General features: G+C 52.4%; 1 protein-coding gene and 1 long non-coding RNA gene across 2 annotated transcripts in view; one reads left to right on the forward strand and one right to left on the reverse strand.

Moving 5' to 3' along the window:
* CDH26 (cadherin 26) overlaps window positions 1-8,837 on the forward strand; it is a 41,273-nt gene extending 32,436 nt beyond the window's left edge. The window contains exons 14-18 of the mRNA XM_040459808.1: window positions 339-416; window positions 1,997-2,095; window positions 3,790-3,843; window positions 6,174-6,248; window positions 8,380-8,837. Of these exons, the coding sequence (XP_040315742.1) occupies window positions 339-416; window positions 1,997-2,095; window positions 3,790-3,843; window positions 6,174-6,248; window positions 8,380-8,541 (468 nt within the window). The 3' untranslated portion in view covers window positions 8,542-8,837. The remainder of the gene's footprint in view (window positions 1-338; window positions 417-1,996; window positions 2,096-3,789; window positions 3,844-6,173; window positions 6,249-8,379) is intronic.
* A 3,244-nt stretch (window positions 8,838-12,081) lies between these two features.
* LOC121020099 (uncharacterized) lies at window positions 12,082-15,725 on the reverse strand. Its single transcript, XR_005785935.1, has 2 exons — window positions 15,335-15,725; window positions 12,082-14,060 (listed from the first exon to the last, which is right to left on the reverse strand). It is a non-coding gene; the product is annotated as an uncharacterized LOC121020099 (long non-coding RNA).
* Window positions 15,726-16,114: the final 389 nt, after the last annotated feature.

The following is a 16,114-nucleotide window of genomic DNA, read 5'->3' on the forward strand; positions in this document are numbered from 1 at the left end:
TGGTACAAACTCTCCAGTACGCACAGCCCGGCCCAACCCCGGGGACCCCGAGAACGTCGCCGCGAGCCTTGGAAGAGAATGAGCTTTGGACTCTGAGGCCCCATCACAACAGTCTTTTTCACCATCATTTCCTGTGAGACACAGAACAAGAAACTCTGCCTCCTGACCAGCAGTTCCGAAGCCGTGGTCTGGATTTACGGGATAGGTGTATTTTCCAGAGTCGGGATGTTTCCTGTGAGGGTGTTGATCCGTGTTTGGGATGTTACTCCTTGCTCTCTGCCTTTATTTCTGCCGTCTGTAATTTCAACCCCGTCATATTTCTTTCCGTGTGCCCACAGGGAAGGCCAGATGTCAGGGATCAGATGTCAGTCCGGTTGCTAAACACAGCGGGGGCGGAGGCCGAGCTCGGTGCTCAGGTAAGCACGGCCCATCGGCTGCTTGGGTTTAGACGGAGGGTGGCTCTGCGGAGGGTTCCCGCGGCAGGGAGCCCCCAGCCCACATCCCTCACGCCCCTCTGCGAGCCCGCTCCGTGCCTGCCTGCCTGCCCCCTGCCTCACCCGCAAAGCCCTGTGACTCCACTCGGCCTAACAGGTCAGCAGCATCCGGTGGCCCCACGCCCAGATTTCAGCCTCAGCGGTGCCACCTTCACGACCTTCTGCCACACGCACATGCCACCCGTGCCAGTGTCCTTTTTACGATATTTCTTTCAGTGGATTTCTGTCCGGATAAAGCACGTTTCTTTAAACAGGAAATCCTATATTTCAATGGTAAACAAAAAACTAGTTTTACCTGTACAAAGAGCTGAGAAGTGGAAAGTAGATACAATCGAACTAGAACCCCGTAACTCTGGGTAGAAAATGCCACCTGCCAAAGGCTCGGGTCTCTGAAGAAGGCAGAGACGGGAGAGCCACGCTGTCACCGGGTGGAGACCCCCCCCCCCCGCCCCCGATGCCATCAGGAGTGTGGATGAGGAGTCAGAGGGGGAAGCATCGTCTCACCCTGCAACCCAACGTCATTTAAACCCGTGTTCCCAAACCGGCCAAATCTTCCCTTCTCTACGTGATAGATGATCCGACTTCAAAGACAGCGAGTTAATCCGGGCTGCCATAAATTATTGAGCAGGTGCTTGGCTGGGGGTGAGCAGGGGCCGGTCCACGGGCGTCCCGCCCACCAATCCATGCCCCTGGGGGAGGGCGACTGCTCCTTCTCTCTTGCACACCTTGCACACCGATACCGTGTGAGCTGCGTCGAGGGGCCTGTCAGCTTCCAGAGGCCAGAAGCATTGAGCGTGTCCTAGGCATGCACCCTGCAGGCCCCACCCGCTGACTCTTTCCCAGAACCCCCGGGGGAGGGTGATCGAGGCCGCTTCTGCTTCTCCATGTGCCTCTGGGTTCCTTTCACCCAGAAAGTGAAAGTCCTGCAAATAGTAACTTCCCCTGTGGTGACGGGTTAACGACAGTGCCACTCACACACCTTCCCTCAGTCAAGGTGTCACGTAGGATTTATTGGGTAACCTGATATGTTAAAATCTGCCGCAAAGCATGAGCTTCGTTAAAGCCACCATTAAGATCCACTCCCTGCTTTATTCTCTTGGAAATTTTGTTTCACCATCGAAGGGCCTAACAGAATAACAGACACCCAAAGCAGAAATTGCCGACAGCCCCACCCTTGAATGCAGCTTCATTGGTCTGTGTCACTGGCTAGGTCTTGTGCACGCACACCCTTGGTTTTCGGGCATCTGCAGCACTACGGATGGAATGTTCCAGTCCCTGCCTACAGTCATGGCGGGCCACCTGCTCTGTCCCCAGCTCTGCTCTTGCATTTTTCCACCTTTCTCTCCCCTTCCACCCCCTTCTCCTCACACTAGCTTCTATCTGCGCGTGAGCATAGTGCGAGGGAAAGGTGCGGAAGGACGCACACGCGCGCTCTGCTTGCAGCTGGAGGGAAATGCGTTGTCTTCCGAGTAAATCAACATCCGCCTCCCCCGCCCCCCCAGGATGCACACGACGTGCTCGCACCTGCGTCGAGAACAGCAGAGCAGGAAGACTTCGTCTTGGGGACTTCAGTGCATTACAGAAGCTCACCGCCTGTTGCGGTAAGAACCCCTGATGTTTGACAGTTGGCTCCCTTGAGAGGCAGCCCTTGTAGAAGATTCTGTGATGCCGGTAGAACAAACACAGTCAATGAAAACCTTCTCATTTACCTAACTAGCTATGGTTATCGTTGGCTGTTAAGAGTTGTTGTTTGATAGTTTTGATCAAATATGATGCTTCTTTTTAGAACACCCACAAAGAAATACATTTTCTTGTGTCCATCTAAGGGTACCTGAGATAACCCATAAGATTACAAACACGTGGCTTTGGCCCCAATCACATTTCAGCCCTCCTGCCGACTGAGCCCTGACATCCTCCTGCATTGTGTCTTCATGCCCTCTATGTACAAATTCTAGAACTATTGCTTTGATTTTTGGAATGATTTTTCTTGGTTGGCGGGGGGAGCCCGGCTGGCTCAGTCAGTGGAGCACGTGACTCTTGATCTTAGGGTTGTGAGTTCGATCCCATGTTGGGCGTGGGGCCTTAAAAAGTGGTTTTTCTGAAATCATGTGGCTTGGAAGAAATTGTAAAAATAGGCCAGAGAGTTTCTGTGTACACTTTCACTCAGCTTCCCCCAAAGATAACACAACCATAACATTTTATCAAAACCAGAAAACTGACTTTGGTACAGCACTATTGTTTTTAAATTTGTATTTAATGTTTATTTTTGAGAGAGAGAGAGAGAGAGAGAGCGAGCGAGCAGGCACGACTGGGGGAGGGGCAGAGAGCGAGGGAGAGAGAGAATCCCAAGCAGGCTCCACACTGTCAGTGCAGAGTCCGATGTGGGGCTTGAACTCAGGAACCATGAGATCATGACCTGAGCTGAAATCAAGAGTCAGATGCTTAACCAACTGAGCCACCCACGTGCCCCGGTACAATACTACTAATACAGGTCTCAAATGGAGACCTTATTTGGACTTCACCAGCATAACTAGGTACGACTTTAACAAAAAATGTACAGTTTGGCGACAACTAAAAGAGGTATTCAAGGTCCAAAAAGCCACAATTTCTATGATGGAAAACTTCTATAAAAGAATTCATGATCTCTATCATTTCATTCTCTTTTCTCAGGCTGTGTTTGAGCTAAGATAAAAACGTGCTGTTCTTTTTTGTACAAAGATGATGCCATGGACCCACGCTTGAGTGGGCTTGTGTATTTGTGAACGTGCCCCTCTAACCCTGGAAGGGCTGGTTTCGTGGGCCTGGACCTGGTCGGTCACATGGGGCCCTGTGCTCACAAGGGCCCCGTGCCTGGTTTAAAGCCCTGTTGTCACCACCTTGAAAGTCTTACTGTTTGGACAAGGGGCCACGTTTTCATTTTGCAGCGGGCCCTGCAAAAAGTGTAGCCGGTTCTGGGTCCCAGGGATGAATGTGCCTCATACGCAGATGTTGAGCCTACGCCCATGGCGCAAAGCGAGCCTTCCTTGGGCCTTCCTAGACCAAAGATTGGGCTTGAAAATCTCACGTTTTCATCCTCCATCTCCACAAAGCACCATGTAGCTGGCTTGTGGATTTTTGCTATGGACAACAACATTGCCATCACTAGAATTATTATACCTGTAGTACAAAAGTTAGAAGCGATGTGATTGCAAGAATGTCTAGTTACATGTTTGCATCCTTGGAAAATTAATATGAAGCCATCCGTGTTACTTTTCCTTTACTGATTTATGTATTTTTCATCCTTTTTAAAATTAAGGGTTGTGACATGCCTTTTGAGCCAAGAGGCACGAGGAACAAATATTCTACTCCCGTAAGTACAGATGGATGTGTCACCAGGGAGAGGGTTCCCTTACCTTGCTAACAGCTGTGGAAAGCCCTGAAAATTGGAAATTTGAGAAATTCTGCCCAACACCCAAATGAACGAAAAGGAGGCGTGAGTGTGGAGAATGAATTCGAAATAAGTAAAAAAACCACACATCTAGACTTGGAAGCATAGAGTTTTTCAGTCCCTGGCAAATTCCTCTTGCTGCCGAGTTGCTAAGAACTTGGCCACGGCCCGAATATTCTTTTGCCATCCTCTTCACAGGCTTACAGAAGTTTTGAGCGAAGAGGGCCCCAGAGGCCCTCTGGTTCGTTTTGTTCCTAGACGTTACTAGCAGCAAAATTCTTCTGTTCATCTAAGATCCTGGGAAGAATGCCATTATAAGTAAAACAGATAAGGGAGGCTTCTTATTAATACCCACTTCGAGTATACTGACACAACGTAGACCCATTGCCAGAGCAATCAGTGGAAACAGTGGTTCTGCTGAAAAACAAAAAATACCAGTGAGACGTTGTGGATGAAGAATGCAAAATCCTGTTATCCCAGCACCTGATTCATTGCCCCACAATGTTGTAAATCGGTTGTTAAAATATCAAGAAAATCTGAATTTACGCCAACAGGCAGTTTCAAATATTAAGTTTTTAGGTAGATCGATTTATAATATCAATATCTCCTTTGATTAAGCAAACAGGAGGTGAACATTTCATCCAAGTTCATGAAAGCAAATTGTGACACTTTTGCTTTTATGAACATGTTGGGGGAGGACTCAATTAAAAAGACGTAAACGATTTTCCATTATATTATAAAAATAGCATTCAATAATATGTTCAAATAATGTGCACATAGTTAAAATGAAATTCAAGCACTCTCGCTGGAGTGTCCTGGGGGAGTCATGGCCCCAGGGACACAGGCTGAAGCCAGTGACTCAGTGCGAGGCCGGGAAGCTGTCCCGTTGGTGAGGGCGGGGGCACATGCTGTCTGCGCTCGGGCAGGATGGCCCCGAGTCTCACTGGAGACGGAGAAGGACCAGTGTCCGACCAGTGAGCGCCTGGTGAAGGGCCCGGGTGGCAGGAGAGGTCTCTATCTCCAAGAGCCAAACCTGGCACAGCATCCCCAGCCAGCGCCCTCGTCGGGGCCGCGAGTCCTCAGCACTCTTTGTAGCCGTCCACACTTGCTCTTTGGCTAAGTGAGTTTAGTTCAGGTCAGTCGGTGTGATGTGGCAGGTAGGCAGATATGTGTGTAGATGGGTGTGTGTGTGTGTATACATGTGTGTGTGTTACACGTGAACTTGTACAACTGATACCCGAAGTGGACATGTGAGGTTTTATATATACATGAAATTGTCCCAGACTTTCCCATTTTTCACACGCTTCTCTGGACCGCCACAAGTACCCCTGCGCTCAGGGATGGCCGGGAGTCACGTCAGTGTCTTAAAACACAAATCGTATGGAATTGCGTCCAGTTTAAAACTTCCCGACGGCCTCCCGCCGCACTTGGGAAACAGCCCGCAGCCTTGTGGCCCAGGGTCCTCTGGGATGTTCCGCTCGCCCCTGGCCTCCACCTGCCGCTCGGGCTCCAGTCTCTCCGTGCTCCCCCTGGACTGCGGGCCTCTGCTGGGCCTTCCACCTGGAAGGCCCTCCTCCTCAGTGGCCCTGGTGTTCCTTCCTCCTGCTCCCCCTCCTCCCGAGAGGCCTCCCTGGCCCCGGCTGGGCGGGGTCCCCCTCACCGCTGCTCCCCAGCGCCTCACTCTTGTTCCTCTTCACCCTCAGGTGCTGGCCCTGCACCTGTGTGAGCACGGGAGGGAGGCCGCCTTGCTCTCGTGCCCCAGGCGCCTTGCCTGCCTGGCCCCAAGCAGCCCCGACTCCCACGATTCGGTTGTGCATGCTGCGGGCTTAGCGCGCTTCCCCACCGTGGTGCCCCAGCCGTTGCCAGGCCCGAAGCCCCAGACCCGCAGACACTTGCCAAGTGAGTGAAGGGTGCCCGCCCACCACTGAGAGCCAGGACCAGCTCTTCCAGAATCATCTGCTCACTGAATGGAGTTTGCGAACCTACCTAAAGCCTGCTGGCTGGTCCTGCCGCGGCTCCCTTCCCCAGCCCCCCAGAGCCGCTGCATTGAAAGGTCCAGCATCGGCACCTGCCGGGCCTCCCCTCTCTCCCAACGCTCAAATAGGGGACGTGTGTGCACACAGTCCTTGGCCTGCCAGTCCCTGGGGTGGCCCTCCGGCTGGGAGGTGGCCCTGTCCCTGCCGGGCAGCGGAGGTCAGGAAGGTGAAGGGCCCCCCTCACTGGTGTTGGGGTTCTGATGGTTGGCTTCGCAGGTGTACCGGGACGCCGTGGTGCCCAGACGATGCCCGGAAGCGAGCGCGGGGACGATGGCGGAGACCCTGAGCCAGGTGGGAAAGGCTTCCTCTTGTCAGTGTGGCTTCTGCTTCTGCCTCTGACTCCAGGTCCCCGGACCCTGTTTGGTGAAGCCGAGCGATGCTCCCCTGGCCGTGAGGATGGGTGGCAGGCAGGGCGGCGCCACTGTGGCTTGAGGAACCAGACCTTGGCGCTCCACAGTCACCGCCTGGGGCCTGCCCTGTGTCAGGTCCCTCTGGGGCCCGGCCAGTCCCTGGGGTGGGAGCTCCGCACCTCGGTGAGGCCCCGAGGCCACAGGGAGCATGGTCCCTCCCCAGCCCAGCGGACGGACAAAACCACAAATACTTTATGTCTCCAAGTCTGGAAGCGAAGGCACACGGTCCCGGCACCTTTGGGAGGGGGCCGAGTGTCCCGCACGGTCCTGGCTGCGTCCCGAGGCGTCATCGGCCCCGCTGCGGGCGGGGAGGACGGGGAATGGGCCACCCAGACCGCAGCGTCTGCCCGTCTCTCCCTGTGGGGACAGGGCCGCGTCACGCCTGACACGTGGTGGCCAAGGATGGAGGACAGAGCGGGTGACGGGTGCTCAGACCCAAGGCTGGACCGGGGGCCGCCGAGGGCCCCTCTCCTTGAATGGCCACCCCCAGCTTTGAGCAACATCCAGGGGGCCCCCCATCCACCTGCCTGCAGGGAGACCCGAGCGAGCGGCTCACTGCACACCCGGCGGATAGAGTCACCGGCACCTGGGGATGGTCACGTGGCATCTGGCAGCCCCTGGTGGCACACAGCTGCACCCAGGGGGTCGTGGGGACGGGCCAAAGGTGCCCGCCCGCTGGGTCCAGCCCGGGTTGTCCTCCATCCTCCAGGCAGGAAGGCGGCCTGTGTTGGGTGCTAGCCCGGACCGCTGTGCTCGGTGGAATCGGTGGAGGAAACAGCAGGTTAAAGGCCCGGTTCCTTCCCCGATGAGCCTTCCACCTTAGTTGGGGCTTGACGATGAGCTGTTGATCTTGCGGGGCCTCTGAAATCGCTGCATCAGGGCCCAGGGGCCGCTGCCACGTCGTCGGCCTCGGGGGTTTTGAGCCTGCACAGCGCGGACCCCGCTGCGGGTTGTCATTCATGATCCCTCCAGCGCCCCTGGGGGGGGACGTGAGGGGAACTGGTGAGGCCTCGGCCAGAGCGTGCGCACGTCGCCAGCTGGAGGCGCTTCCTTTCCTCCCCCGCCCCCCCGCCCCCCGGGGTGATGGCCAGACGGTGACCACGGTCCCCGAGCGAGCGGACGCGGGCAGGGGCCTACCTGTGGGCGCCTGTGGACACGGGGCTGAGACGCTGCGTCTCCCGCTGGACATAGAGCCTGGGAGGGGCTCCCGTGAGCCCCAGGAAGCTGGGTACAGCGGGGAGCTTGGGGACAGAGATGGTGTCCAGGACCCCTCCACTTCCTCTTTCCGGCCGTCTCCCGCCTCCTCCTCCTCGGGCTCTGGGCCCTCTGGTTCTGAACGTCCCCGTGCCCTCTGTGAGCTCGCCCTCTCGGGATCTGCCGCTAAACCCGCTCCCGCCTGGGCTGACGTGGCTCAGGTCCAGACGGCACCCTCCCCGAGGTGCTGGAAAGCGAGCAGGTGGGAGTCTGTCCGGCAAACATTTAGTGAGTCTCTCGGGCCGGAACAAGCCAGAGAAGTCTTCGCAGAGAGATGCCTTGGGCCCTGAAGGATGAGCGGGAGTTGCTCAGTGGAGGCTGGCAGGTGGGGGCGGGACAGCAGGAGCCAGGAGGGGGGGCATCGGGGTGCGGGTGGCGAGGCTCCACCCCGAGGGGTCAAGGCGGGGGGGGGGGGGGGCCCCGGGCCCCCCCCCCCCCCCCCCCCCCCGTTCCCCCCCGGGGGGCGGCGGGGGGGGGGGACCCAGGACGCGCAGACCGCGAGCTCGCCAGGTTCCCTCCGGGAGAGCAGCTGGGGAGCGGGAGGGTGGTCTCCTTCCCCTCGGCTGCCGTTTCTGAGTCTGCAGAAACTTCTGAGACAGCCGGGGACAAAGAGCAGCGCGCCATTAACACTGCACTGGGGCAGTCCCCCCCCACCTTCCCCTCCCCAACCCCCCCGGCCCCCCCGTGGACCCTGGAGAAAACGGACGGCGTGTGGAAGCACCTGCCACTTACCTTCTCTTCCCCTGGCTTTTCTCCAGAAGCTCTGTGGCCTTGACGCCCTAGCAGGTGACACTGGTCACCGGCCTCACATCTACGCGGAGGAGGGAGAGTGCGAAGGAGCGGAAAGCCTCAGTTCTCTTGCTTGCTCGGAACCGGACTCGGGCCTCAAAGGCTGCTCCGCTCGAAGAAATGTATGCTGAGTCAGGTGGTCCTGCCTAAAACAGCCCATTCTGGACAACTGGGATAGTTCGTGGAGGGTATTCAAGGGAGTTCACCTGCTATGCTAGTCAAGGGACTTTTCTTCTCCCCGACCCTCCTCCTAGTCCTAAACTAAGGGTAAACTGTGAGGCTGGATTCTGATATTTTCAGACCGGGCATCTTGAGCCAAAGCAAAACAACAGGTTATGCTTTTTTTTATAAATGTGACTTGTCAGATTTTTTATTTTTTTTTTTAAGAGAGACTCCCTCCTTCTGTTAACAGCCCAGCTCTGAGGGGGGAATGAAATGATAATTTATAGATTAGCCAGCAATTTCGTGACAACAGGTTAATACTGGGGGAAAATGTAAACTAGAGAGTTTTTAGTGATTATTTATTTCTATAAGTATGATTCTGCTTCAGTTTAAGTAAAAAAAAATAGATAAATAGGGAAATGTTTTTGGAATATTTGTGAGCAGTATTTTCAGTGATGGTCAAAAAACAAATACTGGTTCCTTTGCACTTCTTGAGTAAAGAAATATGTTATCGTAAGACAAAGGATTATGGTTATCACTTTATAAGCTGTACATACTTTAAAACGTGAATAGGTGTAATTTAACTTGTATTTATTACATATGAAAGGATTTATATACATATGTAACAGAATTTAGTAGCCATGGAATGAATATATTCCAATTAGATTTTATCTTTAAGCAAAACTCAAACTTGGGACACGTGGGTGCCTCATTCGGTTGAGTGCCTGACTGATTTTGGCTCAGGTCATGATCCCAGAGTCGTGGGATTGAGCTCTGAGTTGGGCTATGTGTAAGTATGCAGCCTGTTTAAGCTTCTCTCTCCCTCTCCCTGCCCCTACCCCTCGTGCCCTATCTCTCCCTCTCTTAAAATAAATAAAATAAACTTAAAAAAAAGAGAAATATTACAAAAAAACCCAAACTGAGTTTTCACTTGTCTACTTACTGCTAGTTTAAGGGTGTGTGTGTGTGAGTGTGTGTGGGGGGGGAGGGTAGTTTCTTTTAAAATTCTTTTAAAGAATTTAAATAGTAGGACATTTGCCCTATAAAGAGTTCTCTTGTCTGGGTAACAGATGTACGTGTGGCGCAGAAGCGAATGTATGTTCCTCACACGAGGAAGCCCCCGCTGGACCGATCGTTGGACCACCTTATTCTGGACTCAAAATGAGGGAGATTTAACTATGTCTTGTTTAAGCCACAGCTCTTTTGGATCTTCTGCCACTCCTGGGCAAATCTAATGTTAACTGATACAAAAAAAGGACAAAGCAGGGCACCTGGGTGGCTCAGTTGGTTGAGCGTCCGATTTCGGCTCAGGTCATGATCTCGTGGTTTGTGAGTTCGAGCCCCGCATCGGGCTCGGTGCTGACAGCTCAGAGCCTGGAGCCGGCTTCGGATTCTGTGTCTCCCTCTCTCTCTGCCCCTACCCTGCTCATGCTCTGTCTGTCTCTCTCTCTCAAAAATAAATAAAGATTAAAAAAAATAAAAGCAAAACAAGACAAAACAAAAACAAAAACAAAAGAAAGGACCAAGAGAAGCGAACCGCCAAGCAGTAGAGTAACAGTAGTATGATGATGTTGATAGTAACAGAATAAAAACAAGATAGTTTTCTTGTGTGAGTAATTTTGCTCAGCAAAAGGCTAGTGCTATCAGGACACTTTAATAAATGCATTGGCTATCTAAAAGCCCAGGGCCAGAATTTAAAAAAAAAAAAAGTATATAATTGATGGGCACCATCTTTTGCCGTGCCCTCTCGCGCCCCGGAAGTATCAGGAGAAACACGTTGGCTGTGGAATCAGTGAAGTATTACATTAAGCAGTTTCAGCTGACTCAGGGTTATAACTTCCCCTTCTTCCTGAAGAAGTATTTCCTTCAAAGAAATCTCACGGGTCTGTACGTGCTTACTTCCCTCATCACCTAGGGCTCTGGGTAACTGAAGAGGAAGAGAAACCATCTCGGAAACACTGGGACATCGACGTGGCACCTGAGTGTGTACAATAGCTGTGCGAATGCTTCACTGATTCAGGAGAGAGTCCAGGACGTTCTCTGGGTAATTGGGGATGAAAGTAACTTTTTAGAAAACTATGCCTTTTGAGACTGAATTGTTGCCAGGATCAGCAGGTGGTCATTAGACCTTCCTGGATCTGAGGCAACGGCCAGAAAACCAGGGCAGTGGGGCGGACATGGTGCACCATCTGCCTTTGTAAATAAAGTTTTATTAGCACACAGCTCTGTTCTTGCAGTGTCTGTGTATCATCTATGACTGCTTTTGTGCTGTCACGGTAGAGCTGTATGCCCACAAAGCCAAACATATTTAACGTGTGCCAACCCTTGGTGAAGGCATTTTTTAGTGGAAACTCCGTATCGTATCAAACATTTGCATTTTGTGTTTTAAATTTTTTTTCAGTTCATTTTCTTATTTTGAGAGAAAGAGAGAGGGTGTGCAAGCAGGGAGGGGGCAGAGAGAGAGAATCCCAAGCGGGCTCCGCACTGTCTGCACAGAGCCCGAAGCAGGGGCTCGATCTTGTGGACCCTGAGATCATGACCTGAGCCAAAATCAAGAGTCAGATGCTTAACCGGCTGAGCCACCCAGGCGCGTAAGGCGGATACGCACCCGTATCACACATTTGAAGATGTATCCACAGCCTGTGTTAAAAACAGACACACTGCCGTACAAACTCTGAAAGGTTTTAAATAAGTTTGTTTTTGGCTACAGGCAGCTTGCTTCCTTTACTACTGGTTATGAAATCTTGGCAGCTGCGTATACTTGTGAATTCTTGCATTATGAGAGACTCTGCGACTAATTGTTTTCAAAAGTAATAAAATACTGATGAAAAATTCATGAATGCTGAACTTAACAATTAATGAGGAGAACAAAGTATTATATTTTGTAGATGCTTAATTAGACATTTATTAATTTTAATTTTGCTGCTCCCTCAGTGTGTTTTGAAGGCAATATTTTTTCAGATCTTGACCATTTTCATAGGTCTCGAGCGTGGGGGGCGTGGTGTCCAGCAGAGACGATGTTTGTGCGACACACACGAGGCATACAGCCTCTCCCTTTAGGATGCCGGTCTGTATTATGTATGATCACTTACCCCGACTGACATGATTCATGGATGTTCTCACCACAAGGTTTTTCTCCAGTCTGTGTACATGACTTAAAAAATTTCTGTGGCACCTGGCTGGCTTAGTCAGGTAAGCGTCTGACTTCGGCTCAGGTCACGATGTCATGGTTCGTGGGTTCGAGCCCCACGTCGGGCTCTGCGCTGACAGCTCAGAGCCTGGAGCCTGCTTCGGATACTGTCTTTCTCTCTCTCTGCCCCTCCCTGGCTCCAACTCTCTCTCTCAAAAATGAATAAACATTTAAAAAAAAATTTAAAAATAAGAAGTTTCTGTTAGAAACACTGGCATCAGGAGGTTTTGGTGAAAATGCTGAGTTTACATATATCCGTGAACTAAATCAAAATCTTATTAATAGCAATGAAGAAGGCAATAAAAACAGAAATAGTAAATATTTTCAGGGAAAATGTGATTTTATTAAGAACATTAGCCTCTAAATGACTTAGTAGTCCAAGGCTAGCTGCAGTCTGGGAAGTTAAATATTTTGCATTTCATCAATTTTGGTTTTCCATTTGCATTAATAGTCTCGTTGGTTTTATGGGTGCTTCTCATCGGAGGTGTTTGTTTTGGTCACTTCTGTGATTCACTGAGCACCGAAGCCGTCCTAGCTGTTAAAACCTCCCCAACAGAAACAGTAGCCCGGAGACCCTCACTTTATGTCCCCGTGAAGTAGGTGTAGCAAAAGCATCCTCAAGAATGATGCGTGGGCAGAAGACTGCGCACCTTGTCCGGTCATTATCTCTTCTGCAAGGTGCATGTCAGAGGCATAAATCTGTCCTGAAGAAGGAGGAGGCTAGCGAATTCTAGAGCTAGAATATGAGAGACACTGATACTGAACTTTTCCACATAAGCAGAGCCTAATTGCCCCCCAATCCATCACCTCTCATTCCTCAACAGAAACTTGACTTTTCTGCCACCCACAATGGAAGTGACCCTTCCATCCTCCCTTGAGCCAGGTATGACCACGCGACTAAGTTCTGGCCAACAGAAGGCAACTTCCTGGAAGTGTCCCTGATGAGGGCAGAGGTGTCTGTCTGTTCCCGCGCTTCTTCTTCTACTGGGTTGGAATGAGGATTTGATGGCTGGCGCTGAGGCAGCCATCCTGGGCATCACCATTAGCGCTGATATATAGCACGCCAGCAAGACAGAAGACGGGTAGGTTCCTGCCGCCATGGAGTCCCACTGGACTGTCCATGGACCACCTTACTGTGGACTCAGAATGCGGGAGATTTAAAAGTCCCGTTGAAGCCACTGCTCCTTTGGATTTTCCAGGCAAATCTAATCTTAACTGATAGAAAAAAAAGGACCGAGAGAGGTGAGCTGTGAGTAGCAGAACAGAGACATGTGGCACTGACTCCGTGGATGTTGGCAGGTGTCAGGGACTCAAACACTGTGGGCCAGAGGCCTGGTGACAGCGTGAGAAATGAAGCAGTTGCTAACAGCTGTCCCCTACTGTTTTTTGAAAAGTGGCCCGTGTTCTGAGCTCGGATCGAGGGAGGGAATGACAGGAGAGAGCCATGACGCAGAAGCGTGGTAGCTGCTGCTTGCTGCCGTTAGCAAAGCTTTACGAGAGAGCAGCCGGCGAAGGCGTGGGAAGAGGGGACGCCCTGTGATGATGGAGATGCTCCCTGCCGGCAGCCTGCCACCGAAAGTGACCGAGAGCCTGGTAATTTGGAGCCTTGCAGGGTTGAAAAAGCAACTGCTAGGCTCTCCCACGGCATCCAGAACTGGGATGGTTTTCCACAAAGCAGCACACTTAGCAGAAAAGAAAACCGAGCCCCGTCCCACTGCCGTGTGAAGTTCGCAGCAAAGCCCGTGGCCCCCAGAGGCTCAGGGTGGCCAGGACATCGCGCCAGGAGACAGGGGGGGCCGCGTGCAGGCCAGTGAGTGAAGACAGCCAGGCACTTCAGGGTTAGAAACTACCTTGATGGCTAGAGCTGATGGGCAACTGATGGATCCGAGGTCCACACGTTTTGGAACAAACACTCTGCCAAAGAAACCACAGCCTGGTCTGCAAGAGCCCGGGACTGTCCAGCCCCAGAGCAATCCCTGGAGCCACCGCCACAGAGACCCCAGGACGACACGCCCTCTGACGCCCACATGGGGCAGGGGCGGCAGAGACGCACCTGGCGAGGACCCCGACGGGGGCGCCGTGGCGTCCTGGCTGTTCCTCCCGCTCGGATTGGCGCGCGTGGATGGACCAGGGGAGGTTGTGCTTCTCAGTCTTTGCTCCAGAGGGGGGTTTTTCGTGCCGGCGTCTCCTTCCCACTCACCCGCCTTATGCTGGGTGGACTGGGAGCCGGGGACTGCCTGGTTCGTAGCTTGTCGAACCATTTCTGGTGGGGAGGTTTTCCGCGTTATCCTTGGGACCCTGCGTTTTGAGGCAGACGTGGGGACCGGCTGGGGCTTTGCCGCTGGGTCCGGGGGTGCGGCGGGGGTAGGTCGTGGGTGCAGCAGAAGGGCGAGCGCCGATATGTGGGTGGCTGCAGGGTGGGCGGTGGCCGAGACTGCTACCCAGCCCACAACCCGCTGCCTTCTTCCTTCTCCTAAGAAATAAGGTCCCTGAGTTTCAGCCAGAGCATGGCTTCCTCAAATGCAAACATCTCCCGGACTTGCCTGACCTGGATGCGACCAGGTAACCGAGTTCTGGAATGTACGTGTAGAGCTTTACCCACCGTGCAGCGCGTGTTGGGAGGAGCCTAGACCCTCACACCGGCAGCCACGAGGGGCCAGATCAGCGCACTTTTATGGGAGGAGGAAAAGAAACTCAGCCCACTGTTTACTTGGGGGGGGGGGCTGTCTGTCACTTACAGCCAAGCAGAATAGTAAGCCACCTAAATTATATGACCTGAGAAACGAACCTATACATAGAAAAAACCCTTGTGTGCGTACTAATGTGCGTCATGCTTTAGAGAAGTTACCTTTGTTAGTTCGTCTTATCCACCAAAGAGATATTTTTTCATTACGTTCAAACACATTTTTGTACGATTAATGTTTTGCAGTCATAACATGCTGCATTTTTCCTTAATATGTTTCTACAATTCTTTTTAAAAATGTCTGTTACAGGGGCGCCTGGGTCGGTTAAGCGTCCGACTCTGGATTTCGGCTCGGGTCACGATCTCATGGTTGGTGGGTCTGAGCCCCGTGTCGGGCTCTGCACTGGCACTGTGGAGCCTGCTTGGGATTCTGTCTCTCCCTCTCTCTCTCAAAAATAAATAAATAAACACACACAAAAATGTCTGTCACTATCCCGTGGCAGATCCTTTAAAATATAAGGACACATAGTGCACAGGTTACATAGTATCTTTCTGGCACTGGATTAGATTTTTGGAAACTGCCAAAAGTCATTCGGGACCTTGCTGGGTAAGCAGGTGAGTGATGGGGGTCAGTGATTCTGTTTAGAGCTGGGAGTAGGGGTGAAGGTGGCCAGACCGGGAAGGAGCTGGGTCCGGGGAAGTTCTCAAGGGGACCTGTCAGATGTTTGAGCCGTGGGCTCCCTGGGCAGCCGCGCTGGGTGGGCTCACCATGCCCAGCTGGCCCTCTGAGGTCCCGATGTGCCCTATTTTAAGACCAGGAGCTTCATTCTACAGTTTGTGCCTTGAGACGTTCGGTCGGGCCCCCTGGATCCCAAATGAGCACGCTTACCTGGTGGGGTGGTGTTACCAGGGTCTCTTGCTTTAACCAAGAGGAAATTTCTCCAGGCTGCTATGTCATGCGGTTGGAGACATAAAAATCCACCCATGAATCTGAACCCACGAAGGAGGCCCCCACTGGGCACAGGGCCGTGAGCAGGTCCTAGGTTCTCAGAACCATATCGTTGGGGCCACTGTTCCCTTTCCAGACACTGCAGTGTCCGTGTTAACTAACCGGTGACCTGACTGAGGGGAAAGAAAGGAGAATGATTTTGTTGTTAGGGTTATTCACGTTACATTAATGAGCCACCTCCAACGGTCCACACGCGCCGGTCTCTGGGGGAAAAACCCAGTTTGGTAAAGTTTTCAGTTGGGATCTACTGAGAGCTCCAGGGTTTTTTTGTTTTTGTTCTTTAATTTTTAAATTAAAAAAAAATTTTTTTGCTTTTAAATGTTTATTTTTGAGAGAGAGAGAGAGAGAGAGAGCGCGCGCATGAGCAGGGGAGGGGCAAAGAGTGAGGGAGACACAGAATCCAAAGCAGGCTGTAAGCTCTGAGCTGTCAGCACAGAGCCCGACTTGGGCCTCAAACTCACAAACTGAGATCATGACCTGAGCTGAAGTCAGAGAGGCTTAACCGACTGAGCCACCCAGGTGCCTGTCCAGGGCTGTTTTTACCAGCCTGTTCACAGGTCAGTGGTTCCAACGGGAGCGGCTGTGCCTCCAGGGACACCAGGCAATGTCTATCTACAGACACTTCTGGTTGTTACCACCCAGGGGGTGGGTGTGCAGGCA

The sequence above is a fragment of the Herpailurus yagouaroundi genome, unplaced genomic scaffold, assembly GCF_014898765.1.
Source record: "Herpailurus yagouaroundi ecotype Mexico unplaced genomic scaffold, PumYag 246, whole genome shotgun sequence".
NCBI lineage: Eukaryota > Metazoa > Chordata > Mammalia > Carnivora > Felidae > Herpailurus > Herpailurus yagouaroundi.